The sequence below is a fragment of the Panthera leo genome, chromosome D1 (assembly GCF_018350215.1).
Source record: "Panthera leo isolate Ple1 chromosome D1, P.leo_Ple1_pat1.1, whole genome shotgun sequence".
In the NCBI taxonomy this organism is placed as follows: Eukaryota; Metazoa; Chordata; class Mammalia; order Carnivora; family Felidae; genus Panthera; species Panthera leo.
The window spans coordinates 88,187,831-88,203,247 of NC_056688.1; the positions used below are offsets into that span (position 1 = coordinate 88,187,831).

At 48.2% G+C, this 15,417-nt stretch overlaps 1 protein-coding gene across 1 annotated transcript in view; it reads right to left on the bottom strand.

Moving 5' to 3' along the window:
* ABTB2 (ankyrin repeat and BTB domain containing 2) overlaps positions 1 to 7,759 on the bottom strand; it is a 174,182-nt gene extending 166,423 nt beyond the window's left edge. Inside the window, exon 1 of the mRNA XM_042907241.1 lies at positions 6,498 to 7,759. Coding sequence (XP_042763175.1) covers positions 6,498 to 7,380 — 883 coding nt within the window. The 5' untranslated portion in view covers positions 7,381 to 7,759. The remainder of the gene's footprint in view (positions 1 to 6,497) is intronic.
* Positions 7,760 to 15,417: the final 7,658 nt, after the last annotated feature.

Here is a 15,417-nt window from a genome sequence, read left to right on the forward strand (position 1 = left end):
CTGGAGACGAAACTGGTTGTCACGGCTGGCAGCAGAGGGAGTGGGGGATTGCGCAGGACTGCCCCACAAGAAAAACCAGCCGGTCCGAAATGTCAACAGTGACAAGGTCTGAGAAATCCTATTACAGAGAAAGAAGCGAAGGCACAGAAGTTAACCTGCCCAGGGTCACACAGCTCACAAGCGAGGGCACCAGGAGTGATACCCAGGCAGTCCGACCCTGTGCTATGCCCTTAACGCTAAACCCAGCGGCCCTGCCATCCCAGGAGCACGGACAACGCACCGGGTGTACTGGCCCCTCACTTACAGTAGATAAATGGACAGCTGGAGCAGCTTACTCGAGGCAAAGCAATTTGGGACCCAACTCAAAGCCAAAGCATTTCAGGGCTTGCTATGCAGACTGCTTCTCTCCTTGGGCTCCCCGCATTGAGACTTCACCCTGTGAAGATTCCACCGTAGTAGATTCTGAGGAGGAAATTTCTGAGGAAATCAAAAGGCTTTTCTGCCAACTCCAGAGCCAGTAAGTGAGTTGAGCTCTCAGAGACCAGTGGCCTAAACACAGGGTCCCTTAGGGTGCTTTCCTACTGTGTTTCTGTTTCCTCCTTCCCTGAACTGACTCACCGTCCGTCAAAGTTTTGCAGTAGAGACTACAGCCTTTCCATTCAATTGGGTTTATTGATCACTAAGCAGCTGACACTTGTAAGGCCCTCCCTGGGCAAGAGGGCTCCCTGCCTCCTCGATACCCCCCCGGCCCCGGTCCAGGAGCAACAGTGATGGCTGAAGATCGATGGCACCTGAAGAGCACATTCTGGGACAGCTGGCAAGCTGCATTTAAACAGAATCACTCCGCATCCTTTGTTGGAAGATCCATGCCCGGACCTTGATGCCTGGTCTTCAACACTGGTTATGAAGATTCACTGGCCTAACATATTTAAAGTACCTGGACACAGCAGGCTGTTAACAGACAAAATCTATAATAAATACTGCTGTGGCTGTGAATTTGACCCTCACTGCCATTAGAAGAGGGCCAAATACTGACCTGTTCCTTACTACCTTTATTTCTGTAATTCTCCACAGGAAAAGCACAGACCTGAGGCTTCAGCAATATGGGGCTTGGTCCTGGCATGGCTGTGACCTAGCTGTGAATTCTGTGAAAGGGCATCATGTTCAATGGATTTTTATGGGGACCTGGTAAGATCACGGATGAAAAATGTTTAAGGTGCTGCGGAAAGGCCAGGCCTATTATTACATACAGGTGTCGAAGTGTGGAAACAGAGGCCAGAGCATCCACCCACTGTCCTATCTGGCAAAGGACAGACAGTGACAGTGAGGTGGGATAAGGACCAACCTGAAGATTATCAGCAAGGTGTCTCTGGCTTCTTTTGGAACTTAGGTGTCCTTCATGTGTCCCAGGAGGGTCTTGGCAGTCCATTGTCTTAGTTCCTTCTCAGATTGGAGGCAGGGGTGTGTGAAACTTCTGAGCAAGAGTCATCAACCGAGACTGCCCTCAGGGGCAGCTCTGTGGGCAAGGGAGGGATGGGGTTGCTATTCTTAGGGGAACTGGCTGCCTCTGTCTCTCAACCCAATCCTCCTGTGGATTTATCTGTTGCCCATTAGACTTTTGCTGTGACACCCCCACTCTGGGTATTACACACTGAAGGAACACTGAAGGAATCTCCTATTTACATTTGAAATACAAATAAAATCCCTCCATTTACCTTTACCCGTCACGGCTGGCCTTGGGAACCCTGCCAGAAATTAGGGTATCAAAGGTTGAATGATGCCCCTAAGGCTTGGGTACCCCCAAAACACTGCCTCTATTCATCAAGGACTCGAAATTCTCTGCCATGGTAGAAAAGGGGGAAGGTTCTTCCATAGTGTCCAAGGATTGCATGTTAAATTTCCGGAATTAATTCTGTGTGGCGGAATCAATTATTTGTATGACAAATACTTAGGGAGCACCTGCTACGTGCCAGGCGCTGTGTAAGGCAGAGGGGTGACAACGAGCTCACGGGGAAGCAGGAAACAACCCAAGAATAAGCTCTGGGTGCCGCGGAACCATGAAGGAGAAGTGGCACTTCCAATCAGGGGTGGAGGAATCAGGTAAAACTTTCTGGAAAAAGCAGAACAACTCCACCTTGTTCCTCTAACTACTTAAGGCTGGGTTGCATTTCTCAGGCACTCAAGGGAAAAAAATAAGTTTTCATTTCCAAAGCTTGCTTTGTTTCAGTTTTACCAGCTCCCTTGGCTTCAGTAAAATAGTCAAGGAGAAGCGACACTCCCTCAGACTACCCAGGTGTGGAAACTGATTAAATAGCAACTAGCAGCTCAATTAACCCTTGCCCCTTTGGTTGATTATCTCAGTGAAATCTTACAATCTCCTTGCTAAATGAGTCCTACAACTAGGAGAACGGCACATCCCCACCGTAGATGCAGCCCTTTTATTCCTTGGCTGGAAATGAGATCGTTGGGACTTGCCTCAGCCGATAGATAACTGAATAATTCAGAAAAGTCCTCACTCACTGTTTTGCCTACAGACTCTTAGACTGCAGTGGTATTGCTACATTGCCTGTACTAATGAAGCGCCAGACAGGCCTTCCTTGACTGTCATTTAAATTAGCTCTGGCCACACTATACCATTATCTTGTCTCTCTCTTTTTTTTTTTTTTTTAATAAAATTTACTGCAATCTGTATTTGTCACTCGTTTATAAGCTTCATGAGAGGAGGACCCTCCTCGCCCCACTCTGCACTTAATCCACAACACTTTTAACAGTAGTGGGCACAGGGTCAGTTCTAAGTATTTGCTGAATGAACTGCTACTATTTACTGAGCATGTACTATATGCTAAGATCTTTAAATCTATGATCTCACCCAATCCTCATACCAAACTTATGAGTTAGGTGCTCTTATTACCTCCCCGCCCCCCCCAACCCCCATCCATTTTACAGATGACAACAGTTAAGAAATACGCCTCAGGTCATTCATATAAATAGCAGAGGTGAGCTCCAAACCCTCACTGGGACTCCAAAGTTTGCACTCTTTACCACTGTGACAGAGCTACTATCCTCCTGCACTTCCTGGTTACAGCTTTGGAGTCAGAATGTTCTAAGCAAAATCCTATCATTTAACACAGAGCCTCGGAATTGGAGAGGATTTTCTCAAATGCTCTGGACCCTCATGAAAGCTTCCTAAGACAAAGGGCCAAGAAGAAACCCAGAAGCGAGTCTCAGCATCAAACTCACACACAGGGATATGAAAGAGAGGGCAGGGAGGAGGAAGGCAGTGAATGCAAGAAGCTTCTATTTTCTGCCAGGTCCGCGTTTATAAATACCACTCTATTAAAGTGGTTTCTCTACGTCCTGTAAGGAAGCCATGAAGATATCATCACTTAATGACACTACCCTGGGAACACGGACATCGATACCAAACGAGCAAGTGATATTGAACTACTGCTGCTCTGTGAAGCTGAGATCATGTCGTATAAACACTACAGAACTTTTATCATCCATCTTGGGCTGAGCAAAACCATATTTGCCCAGCACTCTGAGTAATGGCCAGGAATAGATGGATTAGGGCCCTTAAATTCCTGGTTGGAAGACATTAAAAGTTTAACAGCTCTATATAGCTGAGTCAAATACATGTGCCCATGCTGTATAATTAGCAGGCACAACAACAATAAAGATATAATTGGAAGGGAAGACCAGCAGGACAAGAATACGAACCGGCACCCTCCTCCCGGGTGTAGCCATTTCTCACTTGGTCTTCAGCTGTGTAAACGGTAACCTTGCTGGCCTTGGGCTTCAGTGTAACAAAGGTTTGGATCGCCCATTCCTTTCGGAAGCAATTTGTGCTTCCCTCTGAAGTCAGCTTTCAGGCATAAGTAATTCATTGCTCCTATACCAAACATACATCCTACTTTGTCTAAAAAGACTTCATAAATCAGCCTAGTTATTGTTTACTGAGGCCAGGTTCTCACCTACAGAAAATGAGCATCCATGTTACTAAGTGGAAGCGAATGGTCGCCTTGCCTGCAAGAGACTTCCCTGGAGACCAGGGAATGCACAGAGGGAGATGCTTGCTCTGAACATCCAGGGAGCTTTGCTGTCAAGTGCAGTCCTGCCATCTTGACCACCGTGGCTTAAGAAGGATTGCTCGGGGGCACCTGGGTGGCTCAGTCGGTTAAGCGTCCGACTTCAGCCCGGGTCACGATCTCGCGGTCCGTGAGTTTGAGCCCCACGTCGGGCTCTGGGCTGATGGCTCAGAGCCTGGAGCCTGCTTCGGATTCTGTCTCCCTCTCTCTGCCCCTCCCCCATTCATGCTCTGTCTCTCTCTGTCTCAAAAATAAATAAACGTTAAAAAAAATTTTTTTTAAAAAGAAGGATTGCTTGGAATGGGAGAAGAGGGTCAATTAGGGAATCAAAAACCCATCCTGCAAAGAAAATCCCAAGGAGTGATGACCCTAGATAAGAAATGGCCCTTTGGGATAAGCCCTTTAGTGGAAGACACCTGTGTTCTAGCAACTTCTGGCTACTCTGCATCTTCAGGGGACCCTGGAGAGGCAGCTGTTCTTTCTAGCTCCAATTTGCAGTTGGAAAAACTGAGAAGTTCCTCAACCTGCTGGGCACCAGCTGTGTGTGAAGGGCATTTTGGGTTTTGTTTGGCACATACTGTTCCATTTTTGTTCTGGTCTGGTTTATAGGCACAGGGCCTCAGTCTTTTCTCCTAGGGGGCTTTGCTTCTTTGAGCTCAGTCTGGGCCCCCCCCTCAGCCCAAAGTACAGGATTCTTCCCCTGGGCTAGGACGGTGGGTGGAAATCCCCCTGCCCTCCACTTCCTCTCCTGGAGCACACACTTGCTGCCACAAACCCAGAGGGCAAAGCACAATTATCAGCTGTGACATCATCAACAGAGATTCTGGGCTGACCTGAACTCTGACCTAAGAGGAGGAAAATTAAAAGGCAAATGCTCTTCTCTTCCAGGCATCTCCTTTGGTGGTGCCAGAATTAAAACCAAAACCAAGGAAGGTCTAAGCAAAGCCATGCTGCTACATACAAACTATCTTCTAGGCCTCTAAATGAGGCCTCAAATGTCAGCTGCCCTCCTTGGTAACTGGACTAATTAAAAACAAAGCTGTTACCTCCTCCCTGATGGCTAAAAGCTTGAACTCTGGAGCCTGCCTAGGCTCAAATTCCAGCTTTGTCACTTAATATCTGTGTAGTCTTGTGCAAACTGCTTAACTGCTGGGTACCTTGGTTTGCCCATCTGTATGATGAGGATAATACTATGAAGTACCTACCTAATAGGGTTGCTAGGGTTTCTTAACCTCTAAAGTGCTAAGAACAGTGACTGAGAATACTGTTAAGTGTGCTCACTTTAAATTTTAGTTATTACGATGTTCAACCACATTTAAAGTTGACTCCCTTTCTCCCTTTTCAGTACCCACCTGGCCTCTTCTGCTGACTACTTGTTTGCCACTGAAAGCTGTCCCAAAAATGGCCTTCTGATCCGACTGCATGGATGTCTAGCCATTGTACCATTCTAAATAATTTATGGTTTGCTGACTTCTGAAACTGGAGTCTGGTAGGCAGTTTGCTGTTAAATGTATGTCACACCCTAACCTTACCAGGGAGAAGGTCAAGTGCTTCCCTTCCACCCTTTGCACTGAAGTCTTGTCCTCCTTCAGAGAAATGCAACTACTGAGTGGTTCCTTCTTCGTCACGCAGCTGCCCACCCCCCACACCTCTTCCCCATAAGCAAGTTTGTTGGATCATCATCTCTTTCAGGAAAGCCCATAAGGCTGCGCATTTAGTACAACACAGGGTTTTAATCAATTGCTCACTCGGTTGGTGACAGCTTAGAAATTCAGGCCCTAGGAGCCAAGTATGTGGTTCTCTTTCCAGAAAGGGGATTCAGCAGTCAATTTCCATTGTTTTGGGCACATACAGGTAAGAACCCACCACTACTTCTCCACCTTCCAGGAGAAGGCCTGAAGTGCACCCTTCAACCCAGCAAAGCCCAAGGCAGCTGCACCCGATCCTGGTCCTCCTGCTCCCTTCCTCCCCTCTCACTTATCCCAAACTCAGGTCTTAGAGTTTGGATCCTCTGGCTGCTGCTATTGGGCTATAGGGTCAGAACCACAGTCCATCTGCCCTGCTGTTGGGGAAAGACCACTAGCGACCCAGTTAAGCAAGGCAAAGAGAGGCAGGGCAGTAACCTTCGTGTCAAGTGAAGTTAAGGAATGGCTTGGTCAAGAGCCTCAATCAGCGAACAGCATCCAGATAGTGACAACAATACGAAGAACACAATGTTCTTCAACCTCAACTTTATCCTCCAAAAGACAGGCATCAGAAGAACTATCTTTGGCAAGAGCCATTTAATGGACTCCACCCTCAGAACAAACGCTTTCTCCCAGATCCTGGCACACTCAACCAGCTTCGCCCTTGGTAGCCCAGGGCGGGATTTCTCTCCCATCCGTCCATGGCCGAGACCCGCACACTTACCATTGGCGTTCTTGCCACAGATGAGATGTTCATAGGGCTGCAGGACGCCCCAGAGCTCCGCGTCGTTGTTGATGACCATCTCCAGGGCCTCGGCGGACACCTCCCCGCCCCCAGCCCCTCCACCGTCGGGACTCTGGCTGGCCAGCACCCTGGCCCGAATCTCCTCTACCAGGTTCTCCATGCAGGCGGTGAGCGAGATGGCCGCGTACTCGTGGATGCGCACGGAGATGCGGGTGTCCACCATCCAGCGGAAGAAGCGGCCCACGGAGAAGGTGAGGCCACAGCGCGCGGACTTGCCCCGGCGCAGCCCGTCCCCGGCGCTCATACTATACAGTGACAGCGCCTTGACCGCAGCCAGCGCGCAGCTCTCGGCCAGCGCCCAGCTGTGCACCAGGCGCACGGCGCTCTGCACCTCGAAGCGGGTGCACTTGGCGTGCAGCACGCTCAGGCGCTGCGCCTCGCGGGCCACTCGGATGAGCGCCCTGCGGAGCAGCCCAGCCAGGCGTCGCACCGCCTCGGCGGAGAACAGGGGCAGCCGCCGGCCGCCGGCGCCTTTGCGAAGCACCCGGGCCACGTCTCCCTCCGTCCAGGGAAACTCCTCCAGCTCGGGGAGGCGCGGGCAGCGCGAGAAGAGGTCCGCCACTTCGGGGTCCTCGGGCAGCACCGTGTTCACCGTGTCCCAGCTGTTGTGGCGGCTGTTCATGGAGCCGGAGTAGCACCACCAGGCCGCCCCGCGGTGCTGCTGCGCCGAAGAGTTGAGCGCCTGCGAGTTGGACTTGGAGGACGAGAGGCTGAGTGAGCGGCACGAGTCCCCGGCCCCATACCCGGAGTCCAAGGTCAAGTCCTCCAACGTCTTCAGAGTGGAGCTATACGTCCCGGCCATGGGGAGCCTGCCGGTCGCGGCCTCGCCGAGCAAGGGGCGCTCACAACTCCATGCTTCCTTTCCCAAGTGGGCAGAAACAGACTCTAGGCTCTCCGGGACGCCCTCCTTCCTCTCGGCGTCCACATCGTCCGCCCGGAGGCCGGGGGGAAGGCGGGAGAGATTCTCGGCGGCCGGGGCCCCACGCGCCCGGCGTCCGAAGCGAAGCTGTCACTGGAACGGTCCCCGCCGCTCCTCCTCGGCACTCCCCCTGGCCCACCTCAGCTTCCCGCCGGCAGAACGTCTGGCCTCCGCAGAGAAGGAATCCCGAGCGAACAGGGCGGCGGCAGAAGGAGGCGGCGGCTCGCGGCGCCGCGCGAGTCCAGGACCAGCCGGCGAGAAAGCGCTCGGCAAACTTCTGCCCGGCGCGGGCGGCCCGCACAGCTGGGTACCCGGCCGCCGCCGGCATGCAAATAACCCGGGGCGCCTCACCAATCATCGTCCGCGACAGGCATGAGCTGCACCAATGATCTCCTCGAGGGGCGGTCACTATGCAGATTTCACTGGGCTGCGGGTGAAACCCCGCGGCGGCGGAGGCGGGGCTGGAGGCCGAGGGTCGGGTGAAGCCGCTGGGATGAAGGTGGAGGAGGGGGAAGGGAGAGTCGGCGAGCGGCGGAGCGCGCTGGGAGGTGGGAGCAGAGACCGGGAAAGGAGGGGTCGAAGCGTTAGGCTCGGGAGCTGACGATTTAAAGAAAAATTTAAAGGAAAACCCCCTGTGAGCAGCCCCCCGCCCGCCGTCCAGGCTTTGGGCGTTCGCAGCTCCTTTTCAAGCCCTTTGCAGCCTACCACCAAGGCTGACTTATCAAGTGTGGGTCTGGAGGTGGGAGGAGTGGGGGAGGGGGCACAAACCAGGCACCCCACCTCCCTCTGGGACTTTCTGGCAAGCCTCTCCCGTTTTTCTAGATGAATGAAACTCCCCTTGTGTTTAGAGGGAGGAGGGACGCCCCTTCTTGCTTCTCCCGAATCCGTCTGGTTTTCTTTACGTTGCCATCCAGGTTGCAAACGGAGCAGATCTGATGAATAGACTGGCTCCAGGAGGCCTGTGATCCCCTCTCTCCCCACCACTTGAACTTACGTAGTTTTCTGAGTATTACTCGGGGGAGAGGGTCCTAATTTGTGTCAGATTCTCAAAAGGGCCCGTGACTTCCCTGTTACAGCTGTACAGTACTGCTCGCTGTCAGGTGGATCCTTTCTGTCTGAAGTGCGAATGTCCCAGCGGGTGTGTGAAGGTGAGACATTTACCGAGTATTGGCCTGCGCTCCGAACAGCTGGCTGCATGCACCACCTCCTAATGGTGTGCCAGTGGGCAAGCCCCCTGCCCCCTTGGGACTTGGTTCCCCGCCCCCCCCCCCGGGGTGAAATGAGTGCTGTCCTCCAAAGCGGCGCCGTTGTAAACCTGTTTCAGGGCCTGTGTCCAGAAGCGGTCAGTGGGAGCGCGATTCGTTTCCAGCAGCGCCACGCCCAGTCCACTCCGTCCGGCTGCTGTCCTGCAACTGTTCTCACACACGTGCTCGAATGTGCATATGCCCCCTCCAGTGGAACCGCAAAGTCAAGGAGGAGATTGTGCACGCGTTGCCCCCCAAGTCAGCTTCCCGTGCTCCTGAATGGCTCCTTTGTGCTCTATCTTACACAGTTCCAACCTGAGGCCGTGAGGTGGATACGAATTAGAAATATCTGGTTTGTCTCTTTCCTTCTGAGATTAATGGCCCTTCCCCTGTGAAACTCCTTTTTTCTTTAGCAGTTTGCCTTAATTTGGCCTTTCTGCGGTCTTTATTTATGCAATATCGCCGCCTCATGGTCGGAAGTGGAAACCGAGTCCAGGATGAAAGTGATACGGAACCCAAGTTCACAGAGATCAAGTTAACAGAGGACACAAGATGTGACTACATCTCATAGAAGTGACATAAGAAGTGAAAAGTAGGTATTGAGGTTCAACTTGCCAAAAATTCGAAAACAAATATGATGCAATTTAAAACTTAGTAAGGGAAACATAATTTTAAAGCAAATGTCGCCCTCTAATGGACTTTTAGAAGAAATTCCCCACAAGTTTAGGGTTTTTTTTCTTTTTGTTGTGTGCATACTTAATAAACAGAGAAAATTTCTTTTTTAAATGTTTAATTTTTAAATGTTTATTTTGAGAGAGCGAGAGACAGAGAGCGGGCGGGTAAGGGGCAGGGAGAGAGGGAGACACAGAATCCGAAGCAGGCTCTAGGCTCAGTACAGAGCCTGTGGCTGGGCTGGGACCCACCAACCATGAGATCATGACCGGAGCCAAAGTCAGAGGCTTAACCCAACTGAGCCACCCAGGCTCCCCAGCAGAGAAAATTTCTGAACTGGAAATTTACAACAGGGAATTTACTGAATGGAAAAGTTATCTGGGAAAGAGCCAATGGCATTTATCTTATATTTAAGTGACTTGATGGCATAGAAATGTAAATATAATCAAACAGGCTACAGCCAAATTTAAGAATATTGTGTATATTAAACTACACCGCAAGGATTTGTTCCACAAAATTCAGCCCTGGAAAATAATACTGGAAAAACAACTGAGTTTCATTAATAGATTACAAGGAGAGAAAGAGATGGATAGGAAACCTATACACTAAAAAGGACTTAAGCCATATTGACTAATTAGCCATAATGTGTGGAATGTATTTGGAATTTGATTTTTTTAAATCAATAAACATTTGACATTATGAAACAATTAGAAATCAGGAACACCGCCCAGATCTTTGCTATTGTGAAATCGTTGTTACTTTTTTGGTGTGGTAATGGTAGTATGGTTTTGCTTATTAAATATTCTTATCTTTTAAAGACACATACTAAAGTAAGTGTTTTGTAATTTTCTTCATTAAAAAAAGGAAGAAAATTCCTATGGGAAAATCCATTAAAGGGACTAGAAAGTTAATGAAAGATGGTTAAGATTGTAGACCTCTTGTCTTTCATATGCTCATTAGAGTCTTCTATTGCCAACTTGAAGACTTGAAGAATGTGTCTCTTTGTGTTTTGTGTGATGGGGGGAGAAAGAAAATGAGGAAGAGCAATAGAGATAGAGAACAAGATACATTGAGCTATGTTAGAAATTAACCAACTGATTGATTTCAGTTAATCTTCTGGGAGATTGCAAGCGGGGTGAAAAACTTTGGATCAAGAAAGAAAGGGCATGGCTTCTTATACATACGTGCGTGCGTTTAATTAGGGCAATCCGGTGGTAATGTGCTTAATGTTAGCAATGCAAATTATATTAGAGCAAAAGGAAGTATTGTCCCAACCCAGGCCTGGCCCAAACATCATTTTTGGAAAAAAAACAACTGTCATGTATCTGGACAGGTTAAAAAGCGCATGATGAAACCATGGCAAACATTGGGAGAATTCCCAGTGGAGTGAGCAATTAAAAATCTGGGATTGCCCATGGAGAAATCATATAAGAAGCTTGAAATAAAATTTAGAAACTTTACTTTGGCTGATGTCTCGTATTCGGTTATACATTTTCTTACAAAATCAAAATCAATCTGGAGATTAAGGAACAAAATACCCTAGAATTTATCTTGAAAGGGAAGTGGTTAAAACTATTCAAGGACAGACAGAACTCTCATAGGAGAAAGATAGATCATGTCCTTGACTTTAGAGAGTGGCTAAGTTTTTTTTTTTTTTTTAACGTTTATTTATTTTTGAGACAGAGAGAGACAGAGCATGAACGGGGGAGGGTCAGAGAGAGGGAGACACAGAATCCGAAACAGGCTCCAGGCTCCAAGCCATAGCACAGAGCCTGACGCGGGGCTCGAACTCACGGACCGAGAGATCATGACCTGAGCCAAAGTCGGCGGCTTAACCGACTGAGCCACCCAGGCGCCCCGAGAGTGGCTAAGTTTTAATTCAGTTTGTGGATCATTTTGGGTAAATTCAATAATATTTTAAAAAATTTTTTAAATGTTTTATTTTTTATTTTCGAGAGAGGGAGAGAGACAGAGCATGAGTGGGGGAAGGGCAGAGAGAGAGGAAGATACAGGATCCGAAGCAGGCTCCAGGCTCTGAACTGTCAGCACAGAGCCCGACGTGGGGCTTGAACTCACAGACAGTGAGATCATGACCTGAGCCAAAGTCGGATGCTTAACCTACTGAGCCACCCAGACACCCCAATTCAATAATATTTCTTAAACACCTACTGGGTCTAGACTGTGCTCAGCACCATGGAGGTGCATTAGACAAGATTCCTGCCATAAAAACAAAAACAAAAGCAAAAACAAAACAAAAAAAAACATGCCCAATATGTAAAGACAGACATATGAGACTATTCTGCAAAATATGCTTTGCAGAGCTGCTCAAAAACCACTGACCAAAAGCCATTGCCAGCTCTTCAATCCACCACACAGATTGTTGCACCTGGAGCACATATGGTATAAACATGAGGAAGAAAAGACTCTGTGGAATACAAGGAGAGCTGAAAAAAGGTACCCGCAGTTACACAACCGTGCCGTGATTAGCAGAGAAGTTTTGTAGCGGAAAATCAAGCAGAACCCTCAGTTGTTGAAAAAGGAACCAGTGGTGTGGAAGATTCAAGGTAGTGCTTCCATCCCATGCAATCCATGTTAGCCCATTCCCGACGCAGTTCCCCCCCCCACCCCCGGCTCTTTTTTCTGGACCTCATGACTAAAGAGACACACAGATCATTTGAAACAAAGAGCCCCCAGGGTAACCAAGAGAAAAATAAATAACACTTCTCCAAAGCACATTCTGTGGAATGGTCTCATGGGTTGGTCCGTGAAAAAAGGATCAGTAGTTAAGTTTGGGAAATTCTGCATCCTGTTTCTCCCTCTAGTATATTCATGATGGACAGTATTTTATTTAAGGCTCTTTTATATTTTCTTTAATCCAGTATATACCAGGCTTAACTAGGCAGAGAACTCCCCCCACCCCTGGGCTGCTGTGAAGCAATTGGGACTTCTCATTTAACCTGAAGCAGAAAAGACAACAACCGTGTTTTATGAGTCTGCTCCGGCAATGGAGGTAAGGTAGGACCCATGGAAGAAATCCAGATAAATCCCAGAACAGGGCAAGGTCCCCCATGTGACCCCTGCATAAACCTGGAGTTTAGTGATCTGTTAGACACAAATGTGATTCAAAGGTGGATCCAAACCTAGAGCATCGGTCCCCAGGAGACAAGGAGGTAGGGTGAATGTGGGCACTGGCACACATCAAAAGGTCCACAGAGAAAGTGAGGTGGCGGGGGGTGGGGGAGGGGAAGGAGAGTGATGTGGAATCAGGTCTCTCCAAGAGGGAATTCTGCTGTTAGGCACATTTGTTAGCTGGTATTAGAGATGAAGCCATCAGCACCTGGGGGTTAAGGGCAAGAACGGCAGGGGATGGTCTGGAACTTAATGATACAGAGATGAATTAAAGCAACAGGACAGAAATCCAAAGAATAAACTTGTAGAGATAGCAGTGCCCAAACCCCACATCTGGATGTTCTATTTGCCAGTTCTCAATTCACTGCTGTTGTGTTCTTCTGTCCTGGTATAGAGAATATCTGGAGTGAAATATGGCATTCGATTCTGCCATATTTACTAAGCATTCATCTTTTAAAATGCATCTGGGGGGCGCCTGGGTGGCTCAGTCGGTTGAGCGGCTGACTTCGGCTCAGGTCACGATCTCGCGGTCTGTGAGTTCGAGCCCCGCGTCGGGCTCTGTGCTGACAGCTCGGAGCCTGGAGCCTGTTTCCTATTCTGTGTCTCCCTCTTTCTGACCCTCCCCCGTTCATGCTCTGTCTCTCTCTGTCTCAAAAATAAATAAACGTTAGAAAAAAATTTAAAATGCATCTGGCATTCTTATTACAAATCCAAAGTCCCAGACCCCCTTTTGAAAAATGTTTTATTTATTTGAGAGAGAGAGAGAGAGTACAAGCAAGGCAGAGGCAGAGGGAGAGGGGGACAGAGGACGCAAAGTGAGTTCTGCTCTCATGACAGCAGTGAGTCCAATGTGGGTAAAGCACAAGCATGGCAGGGGCAGAGAGAGGGGACAGAGGACGCAAAGTGAGTTCTGCCCTCATGACAGCAGTGAGCCCAATGTGGGTCTTGAACTCACCAACTGTGAGATCATGACCTGAGCCAAGTTGGACGCTCAACCGACTAAGCCACGTAGGTGCCCCAACCACCGCCCTTTCTTAAAGATCCTGATTCAGTAAGTGTAGAGTGTGATCTAGATAAAAGTATATTCAACAAGCATTCCCAGAATGCTAAGGCATTTGTCTCTTAGACCTCAGAGTGCCTAAGGACTGGTATAAAAAATGCTTGTTCTTTTTAAAAACATTTTTTAATGTTTATTTATTTATTTTTGAGAGACAGCGAGAGAGAGAGCACGTGTGCACAAGTGGGGGAGGGGCAGAGAGAGAGGGAGACAGAGAATTTGAAGCAGACTCCGGCCTCCAAGCTGTCAGCACAGAGCCTGACTGGGGCTTGAACCCACAAATGGTGAGATCATGATCTGAGCTGAAGTTGGACACTTAGCCAACTTCGCCCCCCAGGTGCCCCTGAAAATGCTTATTCTTGAGCTGTACCTGCAGAGATTCTAATCCAATAGGCCTGGAGCCTATGAATCTTCATTTTTAACCTGTAGGTCTCAGGTGATTGGAAGTCCAGAAAACTTGCTCAATTTGCACATGAGGCAGTTCAGGTGTTCCCAGCAGGTGGCGGTCTTGTTCATTCTGCTAAAAATTTGTACATTAAAAAGTTAAATTATTTACTTGTCAGCTGGATCTTTTAAAAAGTTTTAAATTTCCCAAGTACATTGATCTGGGACAAAATTGCTATTCATACTTATGAATCCATTGCATAATTTGAAGATTTATTGAATCCATTGCACAATTTGAAGATTTATTGTATCCATTGCATAATTTGAAGATGCCTCTGTCTCCCGTTGAGCAAGGATCTTAATATACAGGAGTGACTGCGCACAGTTCCCAGCACAGGGATAGGAATAGATGGAATGATCTTCATAGTTTAGACAGAAGTCTCTTCAGTCTTTTCAATGCTGAATTAATTTGAAGACAAGGCTATGGTTGGAATATCTCTTAATTTAGCAGCAAAGGTTTAGAACTGAACCCTATTTTAATCTTTTATAAAAGCACTCCAGGGGCACCTGGGTAGCTCGGTTGGTTAAGCTTCCAACTCTTGATTTCCACTCAGGTCATGATCTCCTGGTTCATGAGACCAGACCAGTGCAGAACCTGCTTGGGATTCTCTGTCTCTCTCTCTCTCTCTCTCTGACCCTCTCCTGCTCTATCTCAAAAATAAATAAATAAACTTTTTAAAAATAGCCAAGATTTGTTGACTTCTATTTGAATGATCTTAGTTATAAACTTTTTATTACCGAGAATTACAAACAGAAAAATAGACAGAATTTGATAATGAACCCTCATGTACCCATCACCCAGCTTTAATAGTCATCAGTTTGTGGCCAGCCTTGTTTACGCTGTCATCTATTTCCCCATCTCCAGTATTTTTTTTTTTTATTTATTTATTTTTGGGACAGAGAGAGACAGAGCATGAACGGGGGAGGGGCAGAGAGAGAAGGAGACACAGAATCGGAAAGAAGCTCCAGGCTCCGAGCTGTCAGCCCAGAGCCTGACGCGGGGCTCGAACTCACGGACCGCGAGATCGTGACCTGGCTGAAGTCGGACGCTTAACCGACTGCGCCACCCAGGCGCCCCAGCCAGTATTTTTTTAAAGCAAAGCTCAGATATCATAACAGTGGGTAATGTCCATCTAAGTCTGTCTGCCTGGCTGACTCAGTGGTTTGAAGCAGGTCTAATACGACCATTCTTAATTTGAGTCCTGCTAGTTCCATGTTAAGAGAACATACCCCAGGGGTGCAAAATACTGCCTTTGATGCCAAGAAGACACTTGCATTGCAACTATGTGAAGGGAACTAGAGGGTATTATGCTAAGTTAAATTAGTCAGAGAAAAGCAAGTATCATATGGCTTCACTCATATGAGGACTTTAAA